The 26753-nt window shown below is 39.2% G+C and overlaps 1 protein-coding gene across 2 annotated transcripts in view; it reads right to left on the minus strand.

The window, feature by feature from the left end:
- The window catches only part of cubn (cubilin (intrinsic factor-cobalamin receptor)), a 103085-nt gene that overhangs the window by 57237 nt on the left and 19095 nt on the right, over positions 1–26753 (minus strand). For both annotated transcript variants that reach the window (XM_032552163.1, XM_032552162.1), the window contains exons 15-30: positions 26538–26719; positions 26190–26352; positions 23332–23522; positions 21014–21170; positions 18819–18994; positions 14746–14911; positions 12675–12897; positions 10380–10510; positions 9826–10015; positions 9125–9285; positions 8503–8684; positions 7588–7744; positions 7203–7390; positions 4161–4320; positions 2613–2794; positions 1299–1467 (exon numbers count right to left, since the gene is read on the minus strand). In XM_032552163.1, coding sequence (XP_032408054.1) covers positions 1299–1467; positions 2613–2794; positions 4161–4320; positions 7203–7390; positions 7588–7744; positions 8503–8684; positions 9125–9285; positions 9826–10015; positions 10380–10510; positions 12675–12897; positions 14746–14911; positions 18819–18994; positions 21014–21170; positions 23332–23522; positions 26190–26352; positions 26538–26719 — 2778 coding nt within the window. The remainder of the gene's footprint in view (positions 1–1298; positions 1468–2612; positions 2795–4160; positions 4321–7202; positions 7391–7587; positions 7745–8502; positions 8685–9124; positions 9286–9825; positions 10016–10379; positions 10511–12674; positions 12898–14745; positions 14912–18818; positions 18995–21013; positions 21171–23331; positions 23523–26189; positions 26353–26537; positions 26720–26753) is intronic.

Genomic DNA, 26753 nt, shown 5'->3' on the forward strand with positions numbered 1-26753 from the left:
CCCTTTGGCTCCAATCTTTGTAAGAGGGCTGGTGGGTATAAATAGTGATGTACTTTCATCTTTTCCTACTTTCCTGGACTAGCCAGGAGAGTCATTGCTCATATTCTTTGCTTAATTTCTTAATAAAATAATCAAAATGCATTTTGATTCGTTCTTGATTGACTCAGTGTTTCACCTTAGGTAAGACTTATTTATTTCCTTAACACTAAATATTTAGCTAAATGTTAAGGTTGCTCACTAAATATTTCATTTACTAGATAAACATCTAGTTTGTAACTAACTAAGTATGTAGTTAGCAAGCCAGAACACTTCCAGTTTATGTTTATTTTATCAAAGTTTAAAACTTCCTATTTATTCATTTGTAATACAAAATTATTTATATGAAATTGAATCAGCACGTTACTGAGGCTGTACTGTGAGAGACCGAAAGAAATGCAATGTATACTGAACACAGCCAGAAGGATCATCAGCTCCCCTACGCCCTTCCTCATTAACATTTTTGACATCTTCCCCACCTGCAGAGTTATCAGCATTCCAAGTGGCAGCTCACACCCCACTACCAGGGACTGTCGAGGCCCACAGCACAGGACACTTGAACAGCTTTGCACCAGGCTGTCAGACAACTGACCTCGCGTCTCTGTTGACCCCTGTCCCTGGATTTTAACCTTAATCTTGCTGTTATTGTATGTACTTATTTTACCTTGTTTTTTTTTTCATTTAAATGTTTGAGAGATTATCTTTATATTCATCTGTATGTCCTACACATATGGTGAGTTGACTATTAAAAAATGATGCTACTGGATTTCAGAGCTCTATTTCATTGACTATGTGAGTTTTTGATAATGGAAAAAATTAAAATGAAGAGAAAGGAATTTCCCCTATTTAACTTTCACTTTCAGTTATCAAGCAGATATCTATGGTTCTCTCTCAAGCAAAACATTATTAATTTTTGCAAGAATGAGAACAGCAAGCACACATGCTCTGTGTCTGTTCAGTCTGGTCTGTTCTAACTAGACACAGAGTCACTACCTTCCTGCAGTTGACAAAGTTTCTCACAGGCAGTCTGGGAACCATTGTTTCTGGGTCCGCATTAGGACATTAACAAAAACCTTCGAAACATTGAAGGGGCTCCATTCTTATCTAAATCCTCCCTAAGTTCCAGCAGAGTGAAAATGCAATAAGCCTCACATGAATGTGGCAACAGCTGGAAGAGGAAAGTTAAATAGTTTCTTGGGGTTATAAATAAAGAAGCAGAAGCTAATTTCCTAAAATACTTTCACTGATTGGTACTGACTCACCTCCCTGGAGTTCTGCCCAGCTTGCATTAAATCCTCTACCACTGACATAGGCATCCGATTTAAAGTGCACTGTGATCTGGTTTCCTGTGCTAGAGACTTGCATTGGGTTGGAAGTAGTGCTGCAAAGCCTGGCCAGCCTGGGTGCCTGTAAGTCTGGGCCTCCATACACCTAGAAAGAAGTCATTGCAAGTTAACTTGTAGACCTTATCAGAAATCACCACTTTGTGCACATTTTCAAAAAAAATTCAAGAAAATGTTTTATTGTCTCAAACCAAACATGTCTTGGGACTCTCAGTTTTTATATTCAGGAAGATTTATAGGAAGTCCTTTTGTTTTAAATATTAACCCTCCTGTTATGTTCGTTTCTGAGGTACAGCAATAATGTTCCTGGGTCAATTTGACGTGGAGTGTTTCATCATGCAATAGTGTCAGAAACCAAAAAATTCCTTAAAAACATTTTTGTATCTGATTATTAACTCCAATGCTAACCATTTCAATAAATATTTGTGCAATGATGTTTTTTTATTTCTCACAAATAAAGGATCAATGAAGACAATGTATTTACTCATTTGGACATAGAAAATGGATTTTGCATTTTTTCTCTCCACTGGAAAAAACCTACAAACAAAAAAAACTATAATTTCCTTGAAATTGATCTTTAGTCAATATTTTAATATTACATTTTTTTTTTTTTTTCAATGGGTGATCTTTATAATTGAACTTGAGACACGTATACTGTTCAGGGTCAAATTGACCCGCTGATTAAAATCAAGACTAATGAGTCATGCAGAGTATTTATGTTTTCCCATCACTTCTGCTGAGTGTCACTCAGAGTGGATGGAGTTTGTCCACAGGAACAGAAAAGGTTCCCATCAAAAGTTGTATAAACACCTGCTTTCTCGCAGTTTCCTAGTGAAGTAAAGAGAATAGTGAGAAAGTGGACATGTGAGTGCACCTTGTTTGACAGGCTTTTTCCCTTCTTATGTTGTTTTTATGTACCCATTGTGATGCATATTGAATCTTGTTGTGCTGGAGGCTCAATGACAATAAAAGGCTTATGACTTTTTGTTTTTACTTTTGAGTATCCATTCTATTTCTGAATTTCAAAAATAAATGATAGCATTATTCAGGTGACTTTGTTGCATTGATGAGTTGCATTTTTCATGTAACCACATCAGAAAAGTTTTTGTTTTAAAGAATACTTCAAGTAGAACTGCCCAGAGATGGTACTAGTTGAGTTTACACCGGCTACAGATTAGCAGACCTAGAAACATGAATGTGATTGTTTTCGCTAAGCAGTTGGACATTACTTACTTCTAGTACATCATAGTTGCAGTTATCATGGAACTCCACATCAAACTCATGGATAGTCAAAGTAATACTGCTTCCAGGAGATGTGGTTATATACCAGATGCACTCTCTGTTGTCAGGATACTTGTTTGGATAGCCTGGGCTGCTAATGGAGCCACTGGGCCCACCAACATCCCCTCCGCAACCTGCAATGACACACATCAAGATAGACAGGCCACAACCACAACTGGTTCCATTTTGCTTAGATTGACAGTTGACCACTGGCCAGCTGACTAATAAGTAAATGATTTGGCAAAGATTAGGTTTTTTTAACTTTTCTGTCTGATCTGTGTATTCTAACTTGTAGCGACTCAGCTTTGTTAAACCTAATGCAGTATCTATCTGACTCACATTGGAAGACCCTGGGAGGAACCGTTTTTGTTTCACCCATTTAACAAAAGATGTGATTTATTTGATTATAAAAAACATTTGCTGTTCAAATAATGACAGGTAGAAATTCCCACACTAAACCTGTAACCTTTGCAAAGTTGTTGATATTTTAACTGGCCAGACCCTTTTTTTCTCTGGAAACAGTTTCACCAGTCTAAATCATGTGACATGTGGAACATGATCTAGATGTTCCCACAGAGGTCTCTCTTTAAAATCCAAATGCATATTTTTAACTAGGAAAGAAGAAAATGTTCCATGTTTGTCTTTATATCCCTTTTTCACTAATTTACTCTGACATTTTTCTCAAGGTATAATACAATTGTAATCCACCCATTAATTGTTGTCTTTGAGAAAACATGAGTTTTCCACACCAGAAGAAGAGAACCAAATGATACCATTTCAGATCAGATACTGGAACATAAACTCCCATCCAGTTTAATTATTTTATTTTTGTCACTTTCTCTTTCCCCAGTCCTTTATGGAAGAAGGTGAGTTTCTCACAGACCTGTTGTTATTTTATTCCAGTTTTTTATGTGGTTCTTTAACATGGGAAGGTGAGTTGGTGTCAGTGGGGTGCTTGTCTTGCTGCCAAACTTTATTTAATTCTGTGCATGTATGCAGTTTTGCATATTTTTTGTAAGGGAACTTTCGTGGTCAATTTTTGAAGTTGTATATTTAATTTGACAATATGCAAACTGTTTTTAATCACAGAAATCATTCTATTTTTTCTTAATGGTTTAGAATGCATTGTTTATACTAGCATTTCATGCAGAATACTGTGGGAAAAGTTCCCATTTGTTCATGGCTGCTATGGAGGAAGGTGAGCTGGTGTCTTTCTGCTGAACTCTTTTCTCTTGTCTATTTTGTGCAACATAAACACCAGTTAGGCTGAACTGGAACTTCTGTGCCACCTTCATTTACACAACGTAGAACTTGGTGGTCTGCAAGAAGAAACCCAAACCTGGCTACAATTCCTATTTATCAGTAACATTTTTGATTTACAGTTCTTTGATATTCTGACTATTGCGCAATAAAATAATTGCAGACAGTCCATAATATTATAGCTTATTATGAATTGGATTATGGATAGCTTTTACATAATAATTGTAAAAACTACCTCACCATTCTGATACCACATCATCTGAAATCCAGGCATGGGTATGGAGGAGTCTGTTCTGAACACCAGGGTGAGGGCGGAGCTTGTAGTACTGTTAGCTGGAGGTGGTGTATTCCCACAGAATGCACCAATCAGAGGAGCTTGCTCATTAGGTCCATTATAGAGCTAGAAAAAAATATTAGGAGAAATGTTACAATATATACATGGTTACTCAAGATGGCGGCGCGCGTAGACGCAGCGGCTCTGTGCTCACCTCCCTGCTTACACTCCCCTGCGGAAACGTGTCCCCATTACAGCCCAGACTGTCAACATCTGGCCTGAGGATGCCTCTCACCAACTACAGGACTGCTTCCAGAGAACTGACTGGGAGGTTTTTGCACATCAGGATCTGGAGAACTACACCTCAGCAGTCTTGGACTACATCAGGTTCTGCACGGACAATGTCACCAGGAACAGACTCCTGAGGATCTATCCGAATAGGAAACCCTGGATGACTAAGGAGGTCCGGGGCCTCTTGAAAGCCAGGAACGCTGCTTTCAGGTCTGGGGACAAAGCACTCTACAGTTCTGCCAGAGCCAACCTGAGAAGAGGCATCTGCCAAGCTAAGGCATCATACAGAGGGAGAATAGAGAAGCAGCTCAGGAGCAACAACACCAGGCAGGTGTGGCAGGGTGTCCAGCACATCACAAACTACAGATCCAGCAACCAGCCATGCACGGAGGGAACCACTTCCCTGGCAGAGGAGATGAATATCTTCTTTGCCCGCTGTGAGGCGACACCTACCACAGCTCCATCACAGCTGCCTGTCCACAGCAGCTCTGCTCTCACAGTAGAGGAGAGTGAGGTGAGGCAGGTGATGAGGAAGGTGAACCCAAGGAAGGCTGCGGGACCTGACGGTGTGTCGGGACGGGTGCTTAAAGACTGTGCAGACCAACTGGCTGGAATCTTCACAAAGATTTTTAACCAGTCCCTGTCTCAAGCCACTGTCCCTCCCTGCCTAAAGTCCTCTACCATTGTCCCCCTGCCGAAAAGAACCAACATCAACACCCTGAACGACTACCGTCCAGTGGCACTCACACCGATCATCATGAAGTGCTTTGAGAGACTGGTGCGGAGTCACATCCTCGCTGGCCTGCCTGCTGAGCTGGACCCTCTCCAATTTGCCTACAAAGCAAAGAGGTCCACAGAGGACGCTGTATCCACAGCACTTCATGCTGCCCTGACCCACTTAGAGAAGCAGGGGAGCTACGTCAGAATGCTCTTCGTGGACTTCAGCTCAGCATTTAATACTATACTTCCCCAACGTCTGGTGTCCAAGCTAGCAAACCTTGGGCTCCCATCAGCCACCTGCAGTTGGATCCTGGACTTCCTAACAGGTCGCTCCCAGAGGGTCAGACTGGGCCCCCACACCTCCACTGCTCTGAGCCTGAACACCGGATCGCCACAGGGTTGCGTGCTCAGCCCACTTCTCTACACCCTCTACCCTCATGACTGTGTCTCCAACCACCTCAGCAACAAGATCATAAAGTTTGCAGATGACACGACTGTTGTTGGTCTCATCTCAGGCGGGAAGGGGGAGCTGGAGTAGAGGGATGAGGTGAAGCGGCTGTCAGAGTGGTGCAAAGTCAATCACCTGCTCCTCAACACCTCCAAAACAAAGGAGCTGGTGATCGACTTCAGGAAGAACAAAACGGACATCCAGCCTCTCACCATCAGTGGGACCTGTGTGGAGAGGGTCCCAGTGTTCAGGTTTCTGGGCATGGAGTTGGAGGACAAGCTAACCTGGAGCACCAACACCAAGGAGCTGTTGAAGAAGGCACAGCAGAGACTGTACTTTCTGAGAATACTCAAGAAGAACCGTCTCCCCTCAGACCTGCTGCAGGCCTTCTATTACTGCTCCATAGAGAGTGTGCTCACGTACATTCTGTGTGTCTGGTACGGCAGTAGCACATCCGCGGACAAGAAGGCGCTCCAGAGGGTTGTTAGGGCAGCAGAGAGAACCATAGGCTGCCCGCTCCCCACTATGGAACAGATTTACACTTCCAGGCTCCACAAGAAAGTTTTGGACATTTTAAATGACTCTTCACACCCTGGCCATGGTCTCTTCCAGCTGCTGCCATCAGGCAAGAGATACAGAGCAATAAAAACCAGGACAAATCGCCTAAAAACAGTTTTTACCTGATGGCAATCATGGCACTAAATTCAAAGGCATAAGAACTTCTGCTCTTGACACCACTTTGTTAAAAATGTAAATTATGTTGCGACACCTCCAGGCGCTGCAACCGTCTTCTGATGTCTATTTATTTCTCATTTTGTACTATTTATTTCTTTATCTTTGTATATTATGTATATACACATAACCTGCATCTTAACTCGAGTCGAGCAAATCTCAATCTCGTTGTAATCTGTTGATGACAATGACAATAAATCTTATCTTATCTTATCTATCTTATCTTAATATATAAATATTATGCTACACTTCTGTTACTAGAAATAATAAGTTAAACTTAATAAAGTCTTAAACTGTTTACATATTGTGATGGATGGAAAACTAAGTTTATGAACTTTAAGCTTGACCTTTAAGGTGTGGAAACTTTTTGTGCTGAGGATTCATTTTGAAACAGAAATGTAACGTTAGTTTGAACTTTGCAAACCAGACAGCATGCTATGTGTCTGCTCTCTCTGCTGACAGGAAGTTTGACTTCCTGTTACCAGGTCTCATCACAACATCTTTGAGAACCAATAGCTGCCAGCCAGGGTTCTGCCCTGGTGCATGACACCCTCCAAGGGTCATCCCCACACCAGCAGTCCCAGATGAACCAGAGTGCAGAGTTGCTCACTGATGTGTAAAACTGCTTTAGATTGTCTAATCTGATTTATTCAAAAGTGAGAGATACAGGCAAGAGTAATTATGGGTAAAAATAAAATGAGGGGAAAAAGCAGTTCCACATCAATGTTACTACAAATGTTGTAGATGTAGTTGTAAAATATAATTTTCTCTAGTTTGTTCTTAATGTAATATGGTAAAATTGTGTGTATATTTGTACCTTTATGTAGTCGAAGTTACAGCTGGAAGTGTCTTCTAACTGAAATGCGGTGAAGGTGTAGTTAATCGTGTTTCCACTGCTAGCCTGGACGGTCCAGCTGCACAGACTATTGTCTGGGTAGTTGTTAGGAAAGTTCAGTGACTCGATTACTCCTTGGTGTTGATGTGAGATAATTATGTTATGACACTCTGAAAACAAACACAGTAATGCAAACTAAAGTACACTGCAAAACTACTTTGATTCAGATGCTTTTTTTTGCTTTTGTGTATTTTGCTGACAAGCTAGATTAAATTTAATTAATAGATTTAAAATATCAAATTTATTCTGGCAACAAAGTTTCTATTTATGCAAAAATATAATTTCTAATAAATAATTTTTTGCATACTGGTGGTGTAAAACGCAAGGAAGCCGCCAGTGTTGACACTGCTGTCTGTGCGGAGTTTGATGTACAGTTGATTCCTGGAAGAGTTGATCGGCCTTGGCAGCTCAGTGCCACACAACTTGGCCAGTTCTGGAGCACTGCTGCTGTTTCCATCATGTACCTGAAAACAAATAACATCAAAATGCTATTAAGAAAGTTAAGATGGATAACATGGCAAGATTGTTTAATGCACTGCTTTCAGTGGGAAAAAACTAAGAGTTCTCCTTGATGTCATACAAAGATGGGACAGAAACATGGCTTTCTGCTAAGTATTCTGAGCAGTCAAATGAAAACAGTTTGTTGCTGAATTAAATAAGATCATTGCAATAAGCTTTAGTTACTGTAATAACTGTGCTTAGCAATGTGCTTTTACAGTTCTGTATGAAGATGTCAGATTCAGACATTTTCTACATTTTTGAACACTGCAGTAAGATGAAAGTATAATGATTTATTTCCCTGTTGAGATTTTAAATTACAATAATAACATGAGTTTAATTGTAGGTTTTCACTTATTTTCAATATTACTACAGACAAAATTCTTCCAATTACTTTAAATCATTTCTACTTTCAGAACAGTCAGCTGGTCTGCTGAAGTGAATTCCACCTGAACAGATAAGCTGGTGTTGCGGGCATTAGGTATAATATACTGTAGATATGATGATATATGATTTCTCATTTGATAAAAATGATTTGCTTTGGCATGTGTCTAGAATCAGAGCCATTTACATGAGGATAAATGCCAAGTATGTCCAAGAGCTAATAATATACCTACATTAAAACCACACTTAGTGTATCCTGCAGGTTCTAAAATATCAGGCATATATCAGGTACTCTGATGTAAATGAGCTGTTTTAGAACATGTTGAGAGACACTACTCACAGCTAGGTAATCATAAGAACAGGATGAGCTGGATTCCAGGTGGAAACCTGAAAAAGACAGTTGGACCTGGCTGCCCTGACTGGTCCTAATGTTCCAGTAGCACTCAGCATTGGGATGATATGGTAAAGGATAATTGGGAGAAGACAATCCTCCAGAAGCAGTTGTCAATGTTCCTCCACAACCTTTATGAAAAAGAAGCAAAACATGTAACTGCATTACAGTTAAAGAAAATCTGACAACATTCATAGGTGCTTCATCTTTATGTAAGATGCCAGAATAGTGTATCTTTTATTTAAATATGAGGCAATAAATTCCATGTGCTGTAAAGATACAGTATAACTCATCATCAGAGAGCTTTGGCATAAAGTTGTCTCGGTAATATTTCTACATATCTCTGACAGAATCTGGTTAGTGGTCCTTTTTCTAAGTTTTCAGTGCTGTGGATTCTCAGTCAATAATAAAAATTGTCACAACTGAAACATAAAACTGAAGGTTTGATGCTGTTGGACCAAACGAGGCAAAATAGTTTGGTGTTTGGTTGTAACTGAATCTCCGTACTTTTGTGATCTAAGCCTCACAGTGTAAATGAAAGAAACAGATAAAGAACATTAGTAGCATGTACCTGTCTGTGTTCCATCCCAGTGCGCAATGAATCCATGACTTGTGATTGAGGGATCAGAGTGGAATCTAATCCATAAACGATTGCTATGTGACACCACAACTGGAGGTCTTTGACTGCCACAGAACTTACCAATCAGGGGAGATGTCTCATAGCCCCCATCCCTGTAAATTCAGCAGATTTAATTTGTTCTGTTTAGATATGAAATATGCTAAATATACCTTGTAATGTTTTTCTGAATAAATGTCTTTTCCATCCTGTTGAAATTTTAAACACTTGCATTGTGAAATGAAGATGATGTGACAAAATATTTACCAGTTTTAATTTCTAAGACTAAACAGATTTTTCATTCCTAGGATATTAAGCATGCATTATTATTTGATTGGATTCATGCTGTTTAAAGTCATTTTTCACTGAATCTTGCAATTTGTGATAAAAGAAAAGCAAAGATTTTTGGGAGGACTACTGTAGCCACTATAGACTACTGGGTCTTTTATACCATAGAGTGAGATGAAGAGTGGAGTAAAGCTGTTTAGTTTGCATGTGATGCATGGTCAAAATGAAGACTAGTCTGTTTAAAATTTGCTTCTGGGTTAGGTGTCCCATTCAGCAGTGGTAGTAAGGACCAACAGGTAGGAAGAACACGAGGAGATTGGATTCAGTCTATGCAGTAACATAGTCTACCACTGTACTTCATTTCATACCTGATTTCCACAAAGTCAAAGCTGCAGAAAGGAGGAGTGCCCTCCAACTCAAAACTGGTGAAGTTCAACAGAATCTGCATGTTGAGCTGAACAATGATCTTGAAGGTGCAGTCTCGGCTGTTGGGATAGCTGTTAGGGTAGCTGGGAGAGGTGAAGGTTCCGGTTGGAGAGGTGAAGCTCTCACCACAGTCTAAAAAGAAATAAATAACAATTCTATAAATCAATATTTGCTCAATGTATGAGATCAATCACCTGAATTAGTCCAAATCATACTAAATGAGAGCATGAAGTAAGGAGAGCAAAGTCAAGATTAACAACACAAACTTGTGTCATATTGTTTAGGGTTGGAAAAACTTGCTATTTAAAAACAAGTATTCTGATTCTTGTACTGCATTCTTGGAGAATTGACAGTTATGTCCATAATCAGACACTTCATGGATAAATATGAGAAAATATTCCTCCAATTAAACTGCAGTAAAAAATTTACTTTTATTGCCTATAAAATGTTTTGACAAACTGAGTAGGAAACATTTAAGTCTTTTGGCAAACTTTACCTGTGCTAGCATTGATGGACACATAACTGGCAGAGAACCCTTCCCCAGATAAACTTGAATCAGTCACAAACAGAAGAGTCATTTGGTTGTCAGCACTTGTTATAGATGGAGGTACTGAGCGCCCACAGTATCTGTACACATGGCAAAAGACAACATGATAGTTGCTATAGAAAATGCTTCACCAGCACTGACAAAAATGTGAAATTTTAAGCTAGCGCTAGAAGTCTGCAGTAGCTGTAGGAGAAGCGGAGATATGGAAGCTGAATCATTTAGGAATAAAATCTGTTTCCATGGTAGCAGCTTTCCTCAACAGGTTCCTGTATTTCTGTCGGCTGCATTATTTCACGTCGGTGAACTTTGCGCTGCTTCAAAGCTCAGAGAAATGTGGCGCAGAGGTGGGAGTGAAGCAGATCAAGCTGCTGCGCAAATAATAAGATAGAAGTAAACGAGTGTCAGTTTGCGCAGCAGGTTCTGGTGCCGCTAAAGGGAAAAGCAAACCGGTTCTGATCACTTGAACACAATCAAAGTTGTGCGCATCGCTGTGACGCGCAGAGTGGCTAGTTCGTGGATTTGAGATAAGGAGCTATTTTTCTACTGCAGAAAAAAAAACAGAACAAAAATGAGTGAAATCAGAAAGAAACAGAGACTCCTACGAGAGTTTAAATTAATAACGATAGTTATTATGGTGCGTCAGACGCGCTGTGTTAAACCTTTAAGTACGGGTTAATTTGTATTAATGCTTGAATATTAATGTTTATTAAATGCCCCCCTTAAAACTATTGAGCAGGGGTGAATCCAGGAAGTTTTAAAAGAGGGCTAAAAGGGGCGGGGGTGATGTTACACCAAAAATATTGGTTAAACTACAGTGTAAAATATGCAAATGGTAGAGGTCACCACAATACCCTCAAATAGGTACAAATCTGAGCCATGCCAGTGAATTGTCCTTCATGTGCATGAGACACTTCCACATCCACCAGTTTGGCAGAAAAAGCTCAAAAGTTTTCTGTATGTCTGTGAATTAATTTTTACTACACTTAAGTCATTGTCTTGTTTTCACTGACAAATGTGAAAAAGTTGGTTTGAGTAGCTATAAGAGAGTGCAAACCAAATTTAAAGACACTTGTAAAAAAAACTCAACACTGTTAAGTTTCCCACCAAAGCCTTAGGGACTAAGAAAAAGGCTGTTTCAGCAAGCAATGTATAAATCTAATCTTGAAGTTGTTGTATAATCCTTGATGGTGATGATGAGTTTTATTTGGCTCTTAATGCTGAACTGGCTCACCACCCCGTAATAGATGGATATCTATTTTTTAAAAAAAAGCAAACATTTTTTCACACTTCATGAGACTGAAAGTGAAGTGTTATATAAATGTCAGTCTTCACCAATGCCTCCATTTAACTCTGCTTTTTAAAAGTTCATGTGAAATGTTTTTATTTTTTTATGTGGACAGTGGGAGAAGGTCAAACATTGTGCTGTACATTGTTGAGTAAACAGCCATGACAGTTAATTTGAACTCTTTTACAGTATTATTTACCATATTTCTTGTAATTACAAGAACAATGAAACAAAAGACACACATTTCATGAAAATACTTCTCAAATTGCACAGAAAGAACACATTAAAGTCATGGTAGGGCTGATTATTGTGGCAACCTTTTCTGTCATCATGTCATGACTCAAGCATTTCAGCAAAACTTAAATTATCAGCTTGTAAAAAATGACTAAATCTTTATTTGATCTACAAAGCTCCTTAAGCTTCTTTAAGGGGATCATTTTGGAATCTTCACAGTTCCAATTGATCCATGATAGAATTTTTAGCAATGCACTCTCATTCAGAGTCCGTGGCAGATTTTCTGTTCTTCACATCAAACTAGCACAGAACAAATGATAATACTAAGCAATAAACCAATCAATAAACATAAACATTACATACAGTAACCATATAGTGGGTGTTTTTGTTCATTTTTTAATAGTAACATTAAAAGTTTTAAAATGCTAAGACAATTCCGTCTGACAAAGTGGCAGTTTGCTATTCTTATTTGGTTACGAATAAGGTTTGATTTGTTTCATGTTTTACACTTTCAAATCTTCCCATTAATGTAGTTTTGCCAATCCTGACATTGCCCAATGATAAAGGTAACATGGAGAAATAATAAGCTTAGGGGTAAAATGGACATCTATGGGGAAGTGGAGGGTGTGAGGATTGGAAAGTGCTTTTATTCTATTGTGTGTAACTTTCTCTTTCAAAATGTTCTTATTTCTTAATGCCACTTTATGTGTGAGTATGTGTTGTACCTGCCAGTCTTGTTCCCAGTTGTTCCAGTCCCATCATAAACTTCAAGATAGTCATAGTTACAGTTGGCATGGTACTCCAGGTTGAATGAGTCAAACAACAGTCGAATTAGGTTCCCTGGTAAAACACTAATGTACCAGGTACAATTGGCACCATGTGGATAGTTTGTTGGGTGACCAGGGCTGGTAATGGTGCCTGAAGGACTTGTCAGAGTATCTCCACAGCCTGGTACAAAAAAATGGTTACATTGAAGAGATCATCCTTCTACCACTTTAAAATGTGCAATGTTAAATGAAGGACCATGAACTAAATTTTGATGACTTTTTTTTTTTTAAAGCATAGCAATCTTGGAAAATAGCTTGGTACAGTTGTTAGCACTGTTGATCTTGGGTACAAATCCCATTCTGGACTCTTTTTACATGGAGTTTGCATGTCCTCCCTCTGCATGTGTTTTCTCTCCACCTACCCTAACTTTCTCCAGCATCACAAAAACATGGATCACAGGTTCATTGATCTAAACCGCCCTTAGGTCGGTCAACATGTGAGAAGAAATTTCATCACAAGGAAATTTAAAAAGCTTTCATGGATTTTATTTAGCAGTTGTCATAAAAGAATGTAGGTTATAAGAGAGGTGTCATCAGACTGTTACTTGAACACATCACAGCTACATCAAGGACTAAAGCATGTGGGTTACAGACTTTATCCCTGCACCACCATAGCACCCATGAGTCACTTTTTAAGACAAACCAACACATATCAGTTCAACAGAGCTATCTCAGCAGTCAGCTAGGCAGAGTATGTCGACTGTTGGTCGCTAGTCCATATTACCACAGAGACATACTACAGCAATAATGTACAAATTAACTTTACTCTCCTGTTATGTTCGTTTGTGAGGTACAGCAACAATGTTCGTGGGTCAATTTGACCCGTGGAGTGTTTCATCATGCAATAGTGTCAGAAACCAAAAAATTCCTCAAAAACATTTTTGTATCTGATTATTAACTCAAATACTAACAATTTCAATCAATATTTGTGCAATGATGGGGTTTTTTATTTCTCACAAATAAAGAATCAATGACGACAACCTACTCATTTACTCATTTGGACATAAAAAATGTAATTTACATTTTTTTATGTCCACTGAAAAAACCTAGACACAAATAAACAGTAATTATCCTTGAAATTGATCTTTAGTCAATTTTTTTATTACATTTGAATTTTTTTTTTCAATGGGTGATCTTTATAGTTGAACTTGAAATATGCATACTGTTCAGGGTCAAATTGACCCGCTGATTAAAATCAAGACTAATGAGTCATGCAGAGTATTTATGTTTTCCCATCACTTCTGCTGAGTGTCACTCAGAGTGGATGGAGTTTGTCCACAGGAACAGAAAAGGTTCCCATCAAAAGTTGTATAAACACCTGCTTTCTCGCAGTTTCCTAGTGAAGTAAAGTGAGACAGTGGACTTGTGGTGTTGTGCATGTATGTGTGTGGTGTGTGTGTGTTTTTAAATATGTCTCATAGCTGCAAGGAAATAAATAGAATTGGACTTTTTTTTTTTTTTTACCTTTTTTACCTTTCAACTTGACTGCCAAGTCAAATTGATCCGAACAGTATCTATATAAAATGTAGACCCAGGTTGGGTTGGAAATGCGTAAAATGAACTATTTTCAGTTTATATGTAAAGTGCACCTATTAAGACAAATAAAAGTTTCATGCAGAAAAAATACTTCCAACTATTAAAAAAAAAAAGTTAACTTTAAAATGGGTCAATTTGACCCGCAACATAACAGGAGGGTTAATTGTCAATTAAGACCAATTAGCCAGTTAGAAAAGCATGCCTTCTTTTACCCATTGGAGGGAAACAAGGTGCCCAGAAAAATTCCTGTATAGAAATAGTATTTTAGATATGAAACTATGGAGGAATTTAATATTTACATATTTTTTAACTATTAATATAATTATATTCCTCTACAAAACTAACTCGGTTTACATCAGTATACTTCTTCTGCTTGTCTGACCAATGAGCATAGTCATTTAGGACTCTGATAAATAAAAAATATTCCTCCCACCCTCAATGGCAGAGTCATATGTTGCTTCAAAGCCATGGTTGTTGACAGAGGAGTCTGTGCTGAACTGGATGTACATAGATTTCTGTGTTGACTGGAGCCTGGGAGGAATCTGGTCACCACAAAATTTCCCCAGCAGGGTAGAGCTAGGTGAGGGTCCATCCCTGACCTAAAAAGAGAGATAGTTTTTGACTTCTGTCCATCACCTTGGCAATTATCATTTTCATAGAAAAAGAACACCAAAGTCATAATCATTACACAAACAATACTTTAAAGATCTTACCCAAGCTTTACAAATATTATAAAGAAAAGTTTAAACAAACAAAAGTGATGTTGACACTGAAAGTATTTTGTGTCTTTATATAGATATACTGGTATTTTTTGTGTTCAATGGAAGACCTCAAATGTAGGCATGATAAATTTGAAAACTTTTACAAAATGTAAAGTATTTGAAATAAACAAATATTGCTTCAAGCTGAATTAGCTAATCAATGGAAGGGAAAAGGCACATGCCAAGTCCATGCCACAATTAAATAAATCAAGATGTCCCAAAAGCAGGGTTGAACTGGCATATGGGGCTACCGGATGGGTTTCTTAGTGGGCCAGTGGCCGGTGGACCGTCCATGCAGCTCTGTGCCAAAGCGGACAACTTGCAACATCCTCTAGTTTTGCGTTGCCACAATACCTCAAACTGCGTCATATCAAATGCCTTTTCTACCTAGCTTCTGCTGCTCCAGTCAGATTTCAGCAGTGGCAGGCGAGTGGACCTGTAAATTAACCTTTTGTGCATTAACCAGCACAAAAGTCTAACAATGAAGAGCGGCGATGTGAAAAACCCACCCCATAAAACCAAGGCAGCCAAAACAGCCTCTGTGGCTCAACAGTCACGATACAGCAAAGCCTCGTCTGCAGGTCTGTCCCTGATAGTGCCTTATAAATTCAATCTTCCTATTGGTCCCTGGCATCCAGCAGAGACATACACAGTACAGTGGCTCCAGCTCTTCATGCAGGGCCAGCCTAAGGTAATATGGGGTCTTATGCTGCGTTCAGACCAAATACAGATTGAGCATCATGAGTGTCTGGTTTACATTCAAAGTCTACACTTACCGGCCACTCTATTAGGTACACCTTGCTAGTACTGGGTTGGACCCCCTTTTGCCTTCAGAACTGCCTTAATCCTTCATGGCATAGATTTAACAAGGTACTGGAAACATTCCTCAGAGAGTTTGGTCCATATTGACATGATAGCATCATGCAGTTGCTGCAGATTCGTCGGCTGCACATCCATGATGCGAATCTCCTGTTCCACCACATCCCAAAGGTTCTCTATTGGATTGAGATCTGGTGACTGTGGAGGCCATTTGAGTTCAGTGAACTCATTGTCATGTTCAAGAAACCAGTCTGAGATGATTCATGCTTTGTGACCTGACGTGTTATCCTGCTGGAAGGTGGGTGCATTGTGGTCATAAAAGGATGGACATGGTCAGGAATAATACTCAGGTAAGCTGTGGTGTTGACATGGTGCTCAATTGGTACTAATGGCCCCAAAGTGTGCCAGGAAAATATCCCCCATTTTCACCATCACCAGCCTGAACCATTGATACAAGGCAGGATAGATTTGTGCTTTCATGTTGTTGATGCCAAACTCTGACCCTACCATCTGAATGTTTCAGCAGAACTCGAAAGGCAACGTTTTTCCAATCTTCCATTGGTGTGAATAAATGTCATAAATGTCATAAATGTGCACACGTGTCCAACTTGAAGCATCAGACACATTCTTGGTGTGGGAAACGCATTCGTTGTGGACACAGCATTAGGCAGGATCTGATTTAGCCCCCCCATATCCTCTTCTCTACCTCCCCTTGCCTTCCTACTAAGAACATCATTATCACTAACAGTGTTTAAATATACATTTAGTGCATCAATCAGATTATTGGCTATTATTTCCTGTTGTGTATTTGTGAACCAACCAAGCTCAAACACAGATCACAGATAGCACCATATTGTAGCCATGGTAAAACAACAATCAAACTATCAAGATGATTCTTTGCACTTTTACAAATTAAACTTCCTAAGTAAATCCTACATGTACAGTATTTACATTTAGGATGTAAATACATTTAGGATGTATTTACACTAATGAACCAATGAACATATTAAATCAAATTTAATAGCATTGCCATTCTCAAGAAATGAATGATAAAGTTTTAGATCTATAATCTGTGTTACAATTCAAACATTTATTGGGGCCCTCAGGGGCCTACTGGTAGCTACTGAGTTTTATTTGCCTTGATATCTCTGTCTTACAATTCTAGATCTCAGATATGCCAACATAGAAAAATAATATAGAGTTAACCCCTATGAGCTTGTTTGATCTTTAAAGCAGTCTACAGCCTTGTTGTTATGGAGATTAAACAGCCAAATATGAGAGTTTATTTAGTAAATAGCAGCAAATTTGCTTATTTCATAACAGACTTCATAACCAGCAAACTTTTCTCCTCTGGTCTGTTTAACAACTACAGTCTCAGATCAACACAGCCCTCCAGCTGTCAGCACCAGAAACAGAAACATTATAACTATCAGGGAAAACACTAAGTTTGCTTTGCATTGTCCACACATGATGGCAATGTTAGTATGATCCGATTAAATATTAGATTCTTGATTAAAATGGGTTGTTGCTATGGTGTTTTAAGATACTGTTAGTTTTAAAATCTTGTTCAGTGTGCCCCTTTTTAACTTTGAGCGTCTAACCCTCCAAAGGTCTCTGCACGGCCCTGGAAGGGAGAACTCAAACCACAGACTAAAACAAAGCAATGAATGCAAACAAGCAAAGCAACAGAGAAACAAAGACGGGCACATCTAGGGGAATTAAATGGGGAGTAACAGCTAGACAACAGTAGTCTTGCTCTACGCTTCGCCTCATTCAGAGGGTCTAGACCAGGGGTCTCAAACTCCAGTCCTCGAGGGCCGCAGACCTACAGTTTTTAGATGTGCCACAGGTACAAAACCCTCGACTTTTGAGAAAGGATTGCTTCCTGGAGTAGTGGACTGTGTTCACAGGTAAATGTGAAATGCATACTTCACGTTTTCCCATGAAGTATGTAATGCATCAGTTTGACGCTATGAAGCTTACTGCGGGGTAAACAAACATCCGACACTGCAAAAAGAGAAGTGCTGATCCAAACGAGGCGGTTGTTAATATTAATTCAATATTTGGAAGCATGGTCAACATGGACTGAATGGCTTCAATTCACTTCCTCCTTCCTCCTGCCATCTATAAAACTACGGGCAGACTTCAATTCTAAAACAGCACATCATCATTCACAACTTCTGTTCTTTGACTGGAACAGTTTAAATTCTACTTAAATGGGAGAAAGCCCAGACTGTGCTGTAGGCAAGATTAGAATCATGTGGAATAATATGGAAGGCAACAGCCAGGGTAAAACAACAGAAGAACGGCAGAAGAAAACTATAGGATCATTAAGCAGAACATAGGAATGAGACAACTTACAAAGATGATGAGGCTCTGATACAGGAAGTAAATTAGTACACTGTGATCAAGAAGAACTAGCCTAAATAGAAACCAAAGTAACATAAGAGGAGAAACCAGGTGAACAAAAACTTCAACTCCAAAATTTTAGAAATTCATCAAATACAATACATAGCAGAATAAGCACAGAGACTGAATCAGCTTTACCCAGCTGCTTAATACTTAAGGTCCAACTGTCATTTGTGAAACATGGGCATCATAACACCTGTTTTTATTATACTAAATGCTAAATATTACATTATATGCATATGGCCATTTGTGATGTTAGAAAACAGCCATGAACTTAGAAAAAGAGATTTCATATTTTCTTGCAAACCTTGAGTATACCAAAATTTAAGATGTGCTGATGGTAATTCAAGTGGCTTACAACATAGCTGTTCATCCTCTTTGTTTTCCTATTTACACAAACCAATGAAGAAACAGAATCAAATTCATTTCCATGATGATTTGTGCACCCATTTTTCTTATGTCATATAAATGGATGTCATGTATTAATGAATTGATGAAGTCAACTGAAATACTTCACCTCAACAAAGTCAAATCTGCAAGAGCCTCCTTCAACATCAAACGACAGAAAATTTAATGTGACCACGTAGCCCTCTTGTTGGTTGATGACCCACTCACAGACTTTGTTGTGAGGATAGGGATTTGGGTGGTATGGAGACCGGAACTCTCCATTTCCAGAAAGGGTACCTCCACAAGCTAGGAAAAGTGAAAAAAAAGAACAATATTCATATACATGTAGTGGTCTGGGTGGAATAAGTATTAACATTTTGGAGCCAGAGCCTGACTTGAATCTGATAGGGACATTGGCAGGACTAAGTATTGTGACTGAAGAATTGGAGAGAGGGAAGTCTGGGCCTCCTGACTTAGGTTGCTACCCCAAGACCAGTCTCCCTCTGGTTAAAGGGACGCATGGATAGATGCACACACACACGCACACACACACACACACATATATATATATATATATATACACACACTGTATATACACTGCCTGGCCAAAAAAAAAGTCGCCACCAAAAAATGGTCACACTCTCTAATATTTTGTTGGACCGCCTTTAGCTTTGATTACAGCCCGCATTCGCTGTGGCATTGTTTCAATAAGCTTCTGCAGTGTCACAAGATTTATTTCCATCCAGTGTTGCATTAATCTTTCACCAAGATCTTGTATTGATGATGGGAGAGTCTGAACACTGCGCAAAGCCTTCTCCAGCACATCCCAAAGATTCTCAATGGGGTTAAGGTCTGGACTCTGTGGTGGCCAATCCATGTGTGAAAAAGATGTCTCATGCTCCCTGAACCACTCTTTCACAATGTGAGCCCGATGAATCCTGGCATTGTCATCTTGGAATATGCTCGTTCCATTTGGGAAGACAAAATCCATTGATGGAATAACCTGGTCATTCAGTATATTCAGGTAGTCAGCTGACCTCATTCTTTGGGCACACAATGTTGCTGAACCTAGACCTGACCAACTGCAGCAACCCCAGATCATAGCACTGCCCCCACAGGCTTGTACAGTAGGCACTAGGCATGATGGGTGCATCACTTCACCTGCCTCTCTTCTTACCCTGATGCGCCCATCACTCTGGAACAGGGTAAATCTGGACTCATCAGACCACATGACCCTCTTCCATTCCTCCAGAGTCCAATCTTTATGCTCCCTAGCAAACTGAAGCCTTTTTTTCTGGTTAGCCTTACTGATTAGAGGTTTTCTTACGGCTACACAGCTGTTCAATCCCAACCCCTTGAGTTCCCTTCGCATTGTGCGTGTGGAAATGCTTTTGCGTTCACAATTAAACATACTCCTGAGTTCTGCTGTTGTTTTTCTTCGATTTGATTTGACCAAACGTTTAAGTAATCGCCGATCACGATCATTCAGGATTTTTTTCCCGACCACATTTCTTCCTGGAAGACGATGGTTCCCCACCATCCTTCCAGTTTTTAATGATGCGTTGGACAGTTCTTAACCCAATTCTAGTAGTTTCTGCAATCTCCTTAGATGTTTTCTCTGCTTGATGCATGCCAATGATTTGACCCTTCTTAAACAGACTAACGTCTTTTCCACGACCACAGGATGTGTCTTTTGCCATGGTTGTTTAAGAAATGAGGAGTTACTCATTGCATCAGCTGGGGTTAAATAACTTGTTGCCAGCTGAAAGATAATCGCCTATGCAGTACTTATCCAATAGGAGGCGTGTACCTATTTGCTTAGTTAAATCCAGGTGGCGACTTTTTTTTGGCCAGGCAGTGTATATAGATATAGAATGTTCGAATGTCAAGAATCATTGGACCTAGGTATTTCAGTTTCTCTCATTCTTTGAAATATTTCCAATATCCTCCAAAAACAATCTGTGAATAGGCATATTTTCATCTCAAGTCATGTACCACAGAAATATCTGTGATTAGGGCAATCCATGAAAACTGAGCTGAGAGTAGGCAGGTGTCCATTGTACAGCAGTTCTTCCTTGCTTGATGGCAGCCCAATTTGGTAGCATCAAGACCTCTCATGATATATTTGACTCCATCATGCATCATTGCTCACACAAGGCCCCCAAAGGACCAAGGAGTCCTTTTCTTCAAGGCACTTCAAAACAGTTTCTTTATAGCAAGGTTTGCCTCAGTTTGTTAAAACCTTGCAATTCCTTCATGTCTCTATTGTTATGGTTATTATCCAAACACAAAATACCATTCGCTTTGTTATGTATAAAATCTCACCAACACTGTAGGCAGCCCTGAAACCAGCACGGCTGACTGAACTGTCAGACTTAAAACGGATCCAGAGAGAGTTGGAGGACGAGCGAATCGGAGATGGCAGGGTGCTCCCACAATATTTCCCTATCAGTGGATCAGTCTCCATCCTCCCGTCACGAACCTAAAAAAAAAAGAAGACAAATGCTGGAGATAAAAAACACTCAATTTTAATTCAGGCAGGTAACAAAATAAGGCTCAGCATATCAACTGCCCACATCCCATGATGATTCAGCTCACTTTAAAACATTAAGTAAACTATAACAGGATTTGTTGTCCAAGATGGTATGGATGACGCCAAGGCACGATCGTTCCGCCATGAAATAGTAAACAAACATAAGGTGAAGATAGTGAAGCTCACAGTGTAACCCGAGACATTTGGTGAGGCATTTTGTATATAGAGAAAATAGTTATCATATCCATAACAGTATGATCATAGAAGATTCAATATAAGTTAAATTACTTTGCAAAAAATGAAGGTCAGCTCATTAGCAGAAATCTGGAGAACTTGACTGAACATAGGAGGTAATTCAACTATGACATTGTTGAACTAGGGACACATCTAAAAGTTGCAGGACACTGGCCCTCGAGGTCTGGATTTGAGAACCTCTGGTCTATGACATTATCAGATACCTCACCTATGACCGTGTCCATCTATAGAGCCTGAACCCTCCTACATAACCTGAACTTCTGAAAAGTCATGAGAGATCAAATCAAACTATGTTGTTGAAGGAGCAGTACCATGACTAGTCTGAAGGACTTGAGTAGGAGACTGACAGGGGGAGAGGGGCTATGCAACAGTTGGAAACTACAGCTCCAAGCTGTGTCTCGAAGGCGGCGCTAGGTCCACCCAGGAATTTCAGCCACAGCTGAATGGTTGCCACGGAAAATAGAGGGATTTCTCAAACATGCATGAAAGAATCAAGACAACAGTTTCGGTATGTTTTTGATTAATAATATTATAACATGATGCTTATGCTTTTGCGCACATTATTGTTTATTACTTTTTTAACTTTGATTGTGCTGTTTCTTAGAACAGAAATAATATATATATAAAAAAAAAAAAAAAATTCCCTTCTCACCCACCGCGGGTGGTTCTTATCCTCTGAGCTCGGGTCCTCTACCAGAGGCCTGGGAGCTTGAGGGTTCTGCGCAGTATCTTGGCTGTGCCAAGGACTGCACATTTCTGGACTGAGATGTCTGATGTTGTTCCTGGGATCTGTTGTAGCCATTGGTCCAGTTAGGGGGTGACTGCCCCGAGGGCCCCGATGACCACAGGCACCACTGTGGTCTTCACCTTCCAGGCCCTCTCCAGTTCCTCCCTGAGGCCCTGGTATTTCTCTAGTTTCTCGTGCTCCTTTTTCCTGATGTTGCAGTCGCTTGGTATTGCTACATCTATCACAACGGCTTTCCTCTGTTGTTTATCCACTACGACAATGTCTGGTTGGTTCGCCATTACCATTTTGTCTGTCTGGATCTGGAAGTCCCACAGGATCTTAGCTCTGGCGTTCTCCGCCACCTTTGGGGGTGTTTCCCACTTTGATCTCGGGGTTTCCAGTCCATATTCTGCACAGATGTTTCTGTACACTATGCCTGCAACTTGGTTATGTCGTTCCATGTACGCTTTCCCTGCCAGTATCTTGCACCCTGCTGTTATGTATATATATATATATAATATATATATATATATACAGTACAGACCAAAAGTTTGGTCTGTACTGTATACTGTGTCCAAACATTTGGTTCAGACCAAATGTTTGGACACACCTTCTCATTGAATTCAATGAGAAAGTGTGTCCAAACTTTTGGTCTGTACTGTATATATATATATATGTATATATATATATATATATATATATATATATATATATATATATATATATATGTAACATTACCCTGTTGTGGAACTAAAAGTTATCTTGCCGTCTTGAAGACTCTGGAGCCCACCGTTACTTGGACACTGACTCTGAGGGCTCGAGTGCTTTTAAAAGAGGTCAAGCTTAAGTTCCTGTTTGTATGTGCTTAGTTTTCAGAATATATACCATATGTTGCAAATTATGTATTTACTGTTTGACTCCAGTCAAAAGAAAAGGTGTCCAAATGGAACACTACAGACAGCAAATTACCAGGTCACTGATGAAGGTCTCAACCTACGTCAAACTATTGAGGAAAGCTCTGGATGTGCCTAATAATTCAGATTTTGCATAAAAGGTAAAATAATTTGACTAAAAATAATCTCACAAATGATTCAAACTGGAAATTTAAGTATAGTTAATAAGTCTTACCTCCACATAGTCAAAAGAGCAATCACTATGATTCTCCAGATCAATGTTAGTGAAGTTGAGGGCCACCTGTTCACCTGGAGGCAATGTGATCAAATAAATACACTGTCGGTTGTGGGCATAGTTGTTTGGCCAGTTGGGAGATATTAGGATCCCCTCACTGTCAGTGAATGTACCACCACAGCCAGGATCACCTTAAAAGAAAATAAAAAACATTTAGTACAATTAGTCATACACTTGTAAAGCACTTTATCAAGTCCAGTTGCTGTAACTCTGGTATTAATACATTCAATTTAAATCGTTTATTCCATTCCATTATTGGCTCTAGTACACTAAACATAGTCCACTGTACTATGTTCAATGTACTACAGTGAACGTAGTAACAAAAAATTCAACTAATTCTTCATGACTCAAAAAATTTAAGGCAAGTTATTTTGACTTTTTTTTAACGCAGATGCAGCTTTTTCTGTCATGAAACTGCGGTCTGAGGTGGTGAGGCAGATGCAGTGGACCCAGTAGCTGAGAGAAATGATGACGGATTAATGGAGAAGAATGCGCAAATAATCTCAAAATCCAGGCAGCACAGCTAGAGCGGAAAGGCTCTACCAGGTAGCACTGGTAACAAACAAAAACCAAAAGGAACAAGACAGAATCAACAGACTGGTACGACAAGGACCCGACAAAGACAGAAACACAAGTGGCAATAAATACACAGAGAGTAATCAAGGAACGAGACACACCTGGGAACAATCAAGGGGTAGATAGGACAACACGGAGACTCAAAAGACACAGAAACCCAAAATAAACACACAGAAAAAGTCAAATCAACACAGAGAAAACCAAATCCTTACATTTCTGAGTTTACAGAACATTTTATGATTTGTAACTTAGCACCTTGGAAATGTTTAGATGGCATAAAAGGCACATAGATTGGATAGATGGATAGAATGATATTCAGTTAACCTGATACTGAGCTGTAAAGAACCAGCCTAGACTACATCTTGCTAAACTGTACTATCATGGTAACAGATGAGACCTTTTATAGTAACCAGTATTTACTTTTACACTTTTATGTTTGGGTCATCAGCAGAGGTCGGTGGTAACTAGCTATATACTTGAGTAACTTTTTGGTAAAAGTGTGCTTTTAGAAGTAGCTTTATTACACTGTACATTTTACTTTTACTTGAGTAATGATGAAGTATTGCTACCCACTACCAGATTTGTGGCAACTACCCTCTGTGAGTAGCTTTACTGATTGAACAATCATGTTTCAACCAAAATTACATGAAACAGAGACATACAGTTCATGTTAAAGGGAGACATTTTGTTTGTAAACAAGCTTTGTTGTTCTAATGTTATCTATCTGTAGATTTTGGAGATTAAAAAGATACAGTAAAACTACATATTATCACTGGAAGCACCTTACTCTGTGGTAACATTACCAACTAATATTTCCATTAGTTTTACATAAAAAAAAATATTTTTTTTCTTTTAGTCTTCAAAATACCAGAATTTGCAAATAATTTTTATTTTTGTCTGTGTGTTGTCGTCATCCATCCATGCTTTTTTCCTCTGCTCCCTTCCTGCCCTTGCATGATCTTGGAGAAGTTGCTAGTTTCGGTTCAGTGGAACGGCCACACTAATTTGGATAATTGGGAACTGAGATGTATCGGAGAGACTTTAGGGAAGATTGAAATTTATAATCTACCCAATCTAAGACATTCTGTATCTGAATTGGTTTTCCCCGTGTTGCCTTGAAAGGGCTGGATATTTCCAATCTCCTTGAAGAGATGCAAACATAACGCTCCTTCCCACCTCACCCCCTCCTTTTATCCATGCAGCTGTGAAGCTGAGCACTCCCAAGGACATCAAGGCTTGATAACATCTTATTGGACATCTGCCGGGAGGCTGAGCAACGTGGTTTCATGGCCCTGTGATGTCACTGCCTTCACTTTCCTCTTTTTATTTAATTCCCCTTTTATTTTTTAGAAACTGCGGAGTAATCACTTTTAACCCAGAGAAGGAATAAGTTTAGTCACCCTTTAGCTTATTTTATTTTTAGAAACTGTACTCACTATTTAGACCAATATTAAACTTCCTAGATTAATTTTTAGATTATTATGCAGAGAGATTCCTACTACTGCAACCCAGAAAAGCCCCACAAACTTAGAGTACAGAAAAAAAAATCTTCCAGAACAGGAGCATTTAGTTTTTATTATTACTTACAGTAGAAACTGTGGAGTACTCATCACTTTTACAAATTTAGAGCATACTTAGAAAGTCCAGAGAATACTTATACTTGTATAGCAACCCAAACTTAGAATCTAGAAAAACTACCTTAGCAACTACGTTTTAGACTCTTATTCTTCCAACCCAGAAAAAGAATTAGACCAGAGGATACTTACTTATACTGATCTACCAACCCTGAATAGGAGCATCTAGTTTATCTAGTTTATATACTTTGGATCAACAATACTTTTTAAACTCCTGTTCTTCCAACCCAGAAATGGAATTAGACCAGAGGATACTTAGCAACTCTGAGCAGAAATATCTAGTTTACATACTTTAGATCAACATTAGATTCTTTTTCTTCTTTTGCTCTTTTCTTTGGTTTTTATTTTGTTTGTATTTCCTTTTAATTCCTGTAAAGCACTTTGTATTGCTTTGTTGCTGAAAATGTGCTATATCAATGAAATTACCTTTACCTTTTACTTCAGTAGTGTTTTTACCAAATACCTTTTTAGTCTTAGTTGAGTATTTGCTTGGATGAGTATGTTTTCCTTGTTCTGAATATGTTGAAGTAGTGCTAGTCTTACTTGATTACATTTTTGGCTACTCAGCTCTGGCCACCAGGTACTTACTAGGTGATGTTGTGTATGTGATGTGGAAGCCTCTGTCAGAGACTGTAAAGTCAGAGTGAAAGTGGATCCATGCAGCTGGCCCAGTTGTTTGAAGAGGTGGTGGTGATGCAGTATTGCAGTATTTCCCAAGAACCGGGTCTTCTGATAGAAGGCCATCCCGAATCTGCAACATATAAACAAGGCATTTGAAAGATATGCTAGGTTAAGCTAAAAGCACACAACCACAGAAAACAGTTTATGTTATTTTAGTATTTGATTCAGAAATTGGACAAGATTTGCCTTTTTGACCTGTTGTGAAGCTCTAGAATACCAGAGATAAATGTGGTGTGTTTTACTTGCTGTTTGTACCTCCAGAAAATCATAGTTGCAATCAGGATGCTGTTCTATGCTAAGAGTCCCAAATGCAAATGTAATAAGCAAGCCAGGATCCACAGAAACTGTCCAGTAGCAGTCTCGTCCAGGTGGATAGTTTCCAGGGTAACCAGGTGAGTTTATGTTGCCATAGGAAGCAGTCAGATCACCACCACACACTGAGAAGACACAAAGAATTCAACTTCATTTCTG

Source organism: Xiphophorus hellerii, chromosome 21 (genome assembly GCF_003331165.1).
Source record: "Xiphophorus hellerii strain 12219 chromosome 21, Xiphophorus_hellerii-4.1, whole genome shotgun sequence".
NCBI lineage: Eukaryota > Metazoa > Chordata > Actinopteri > Cyprinodontiformes > Poeciliidae > Xiphophorus > Xiphophorus hellerii.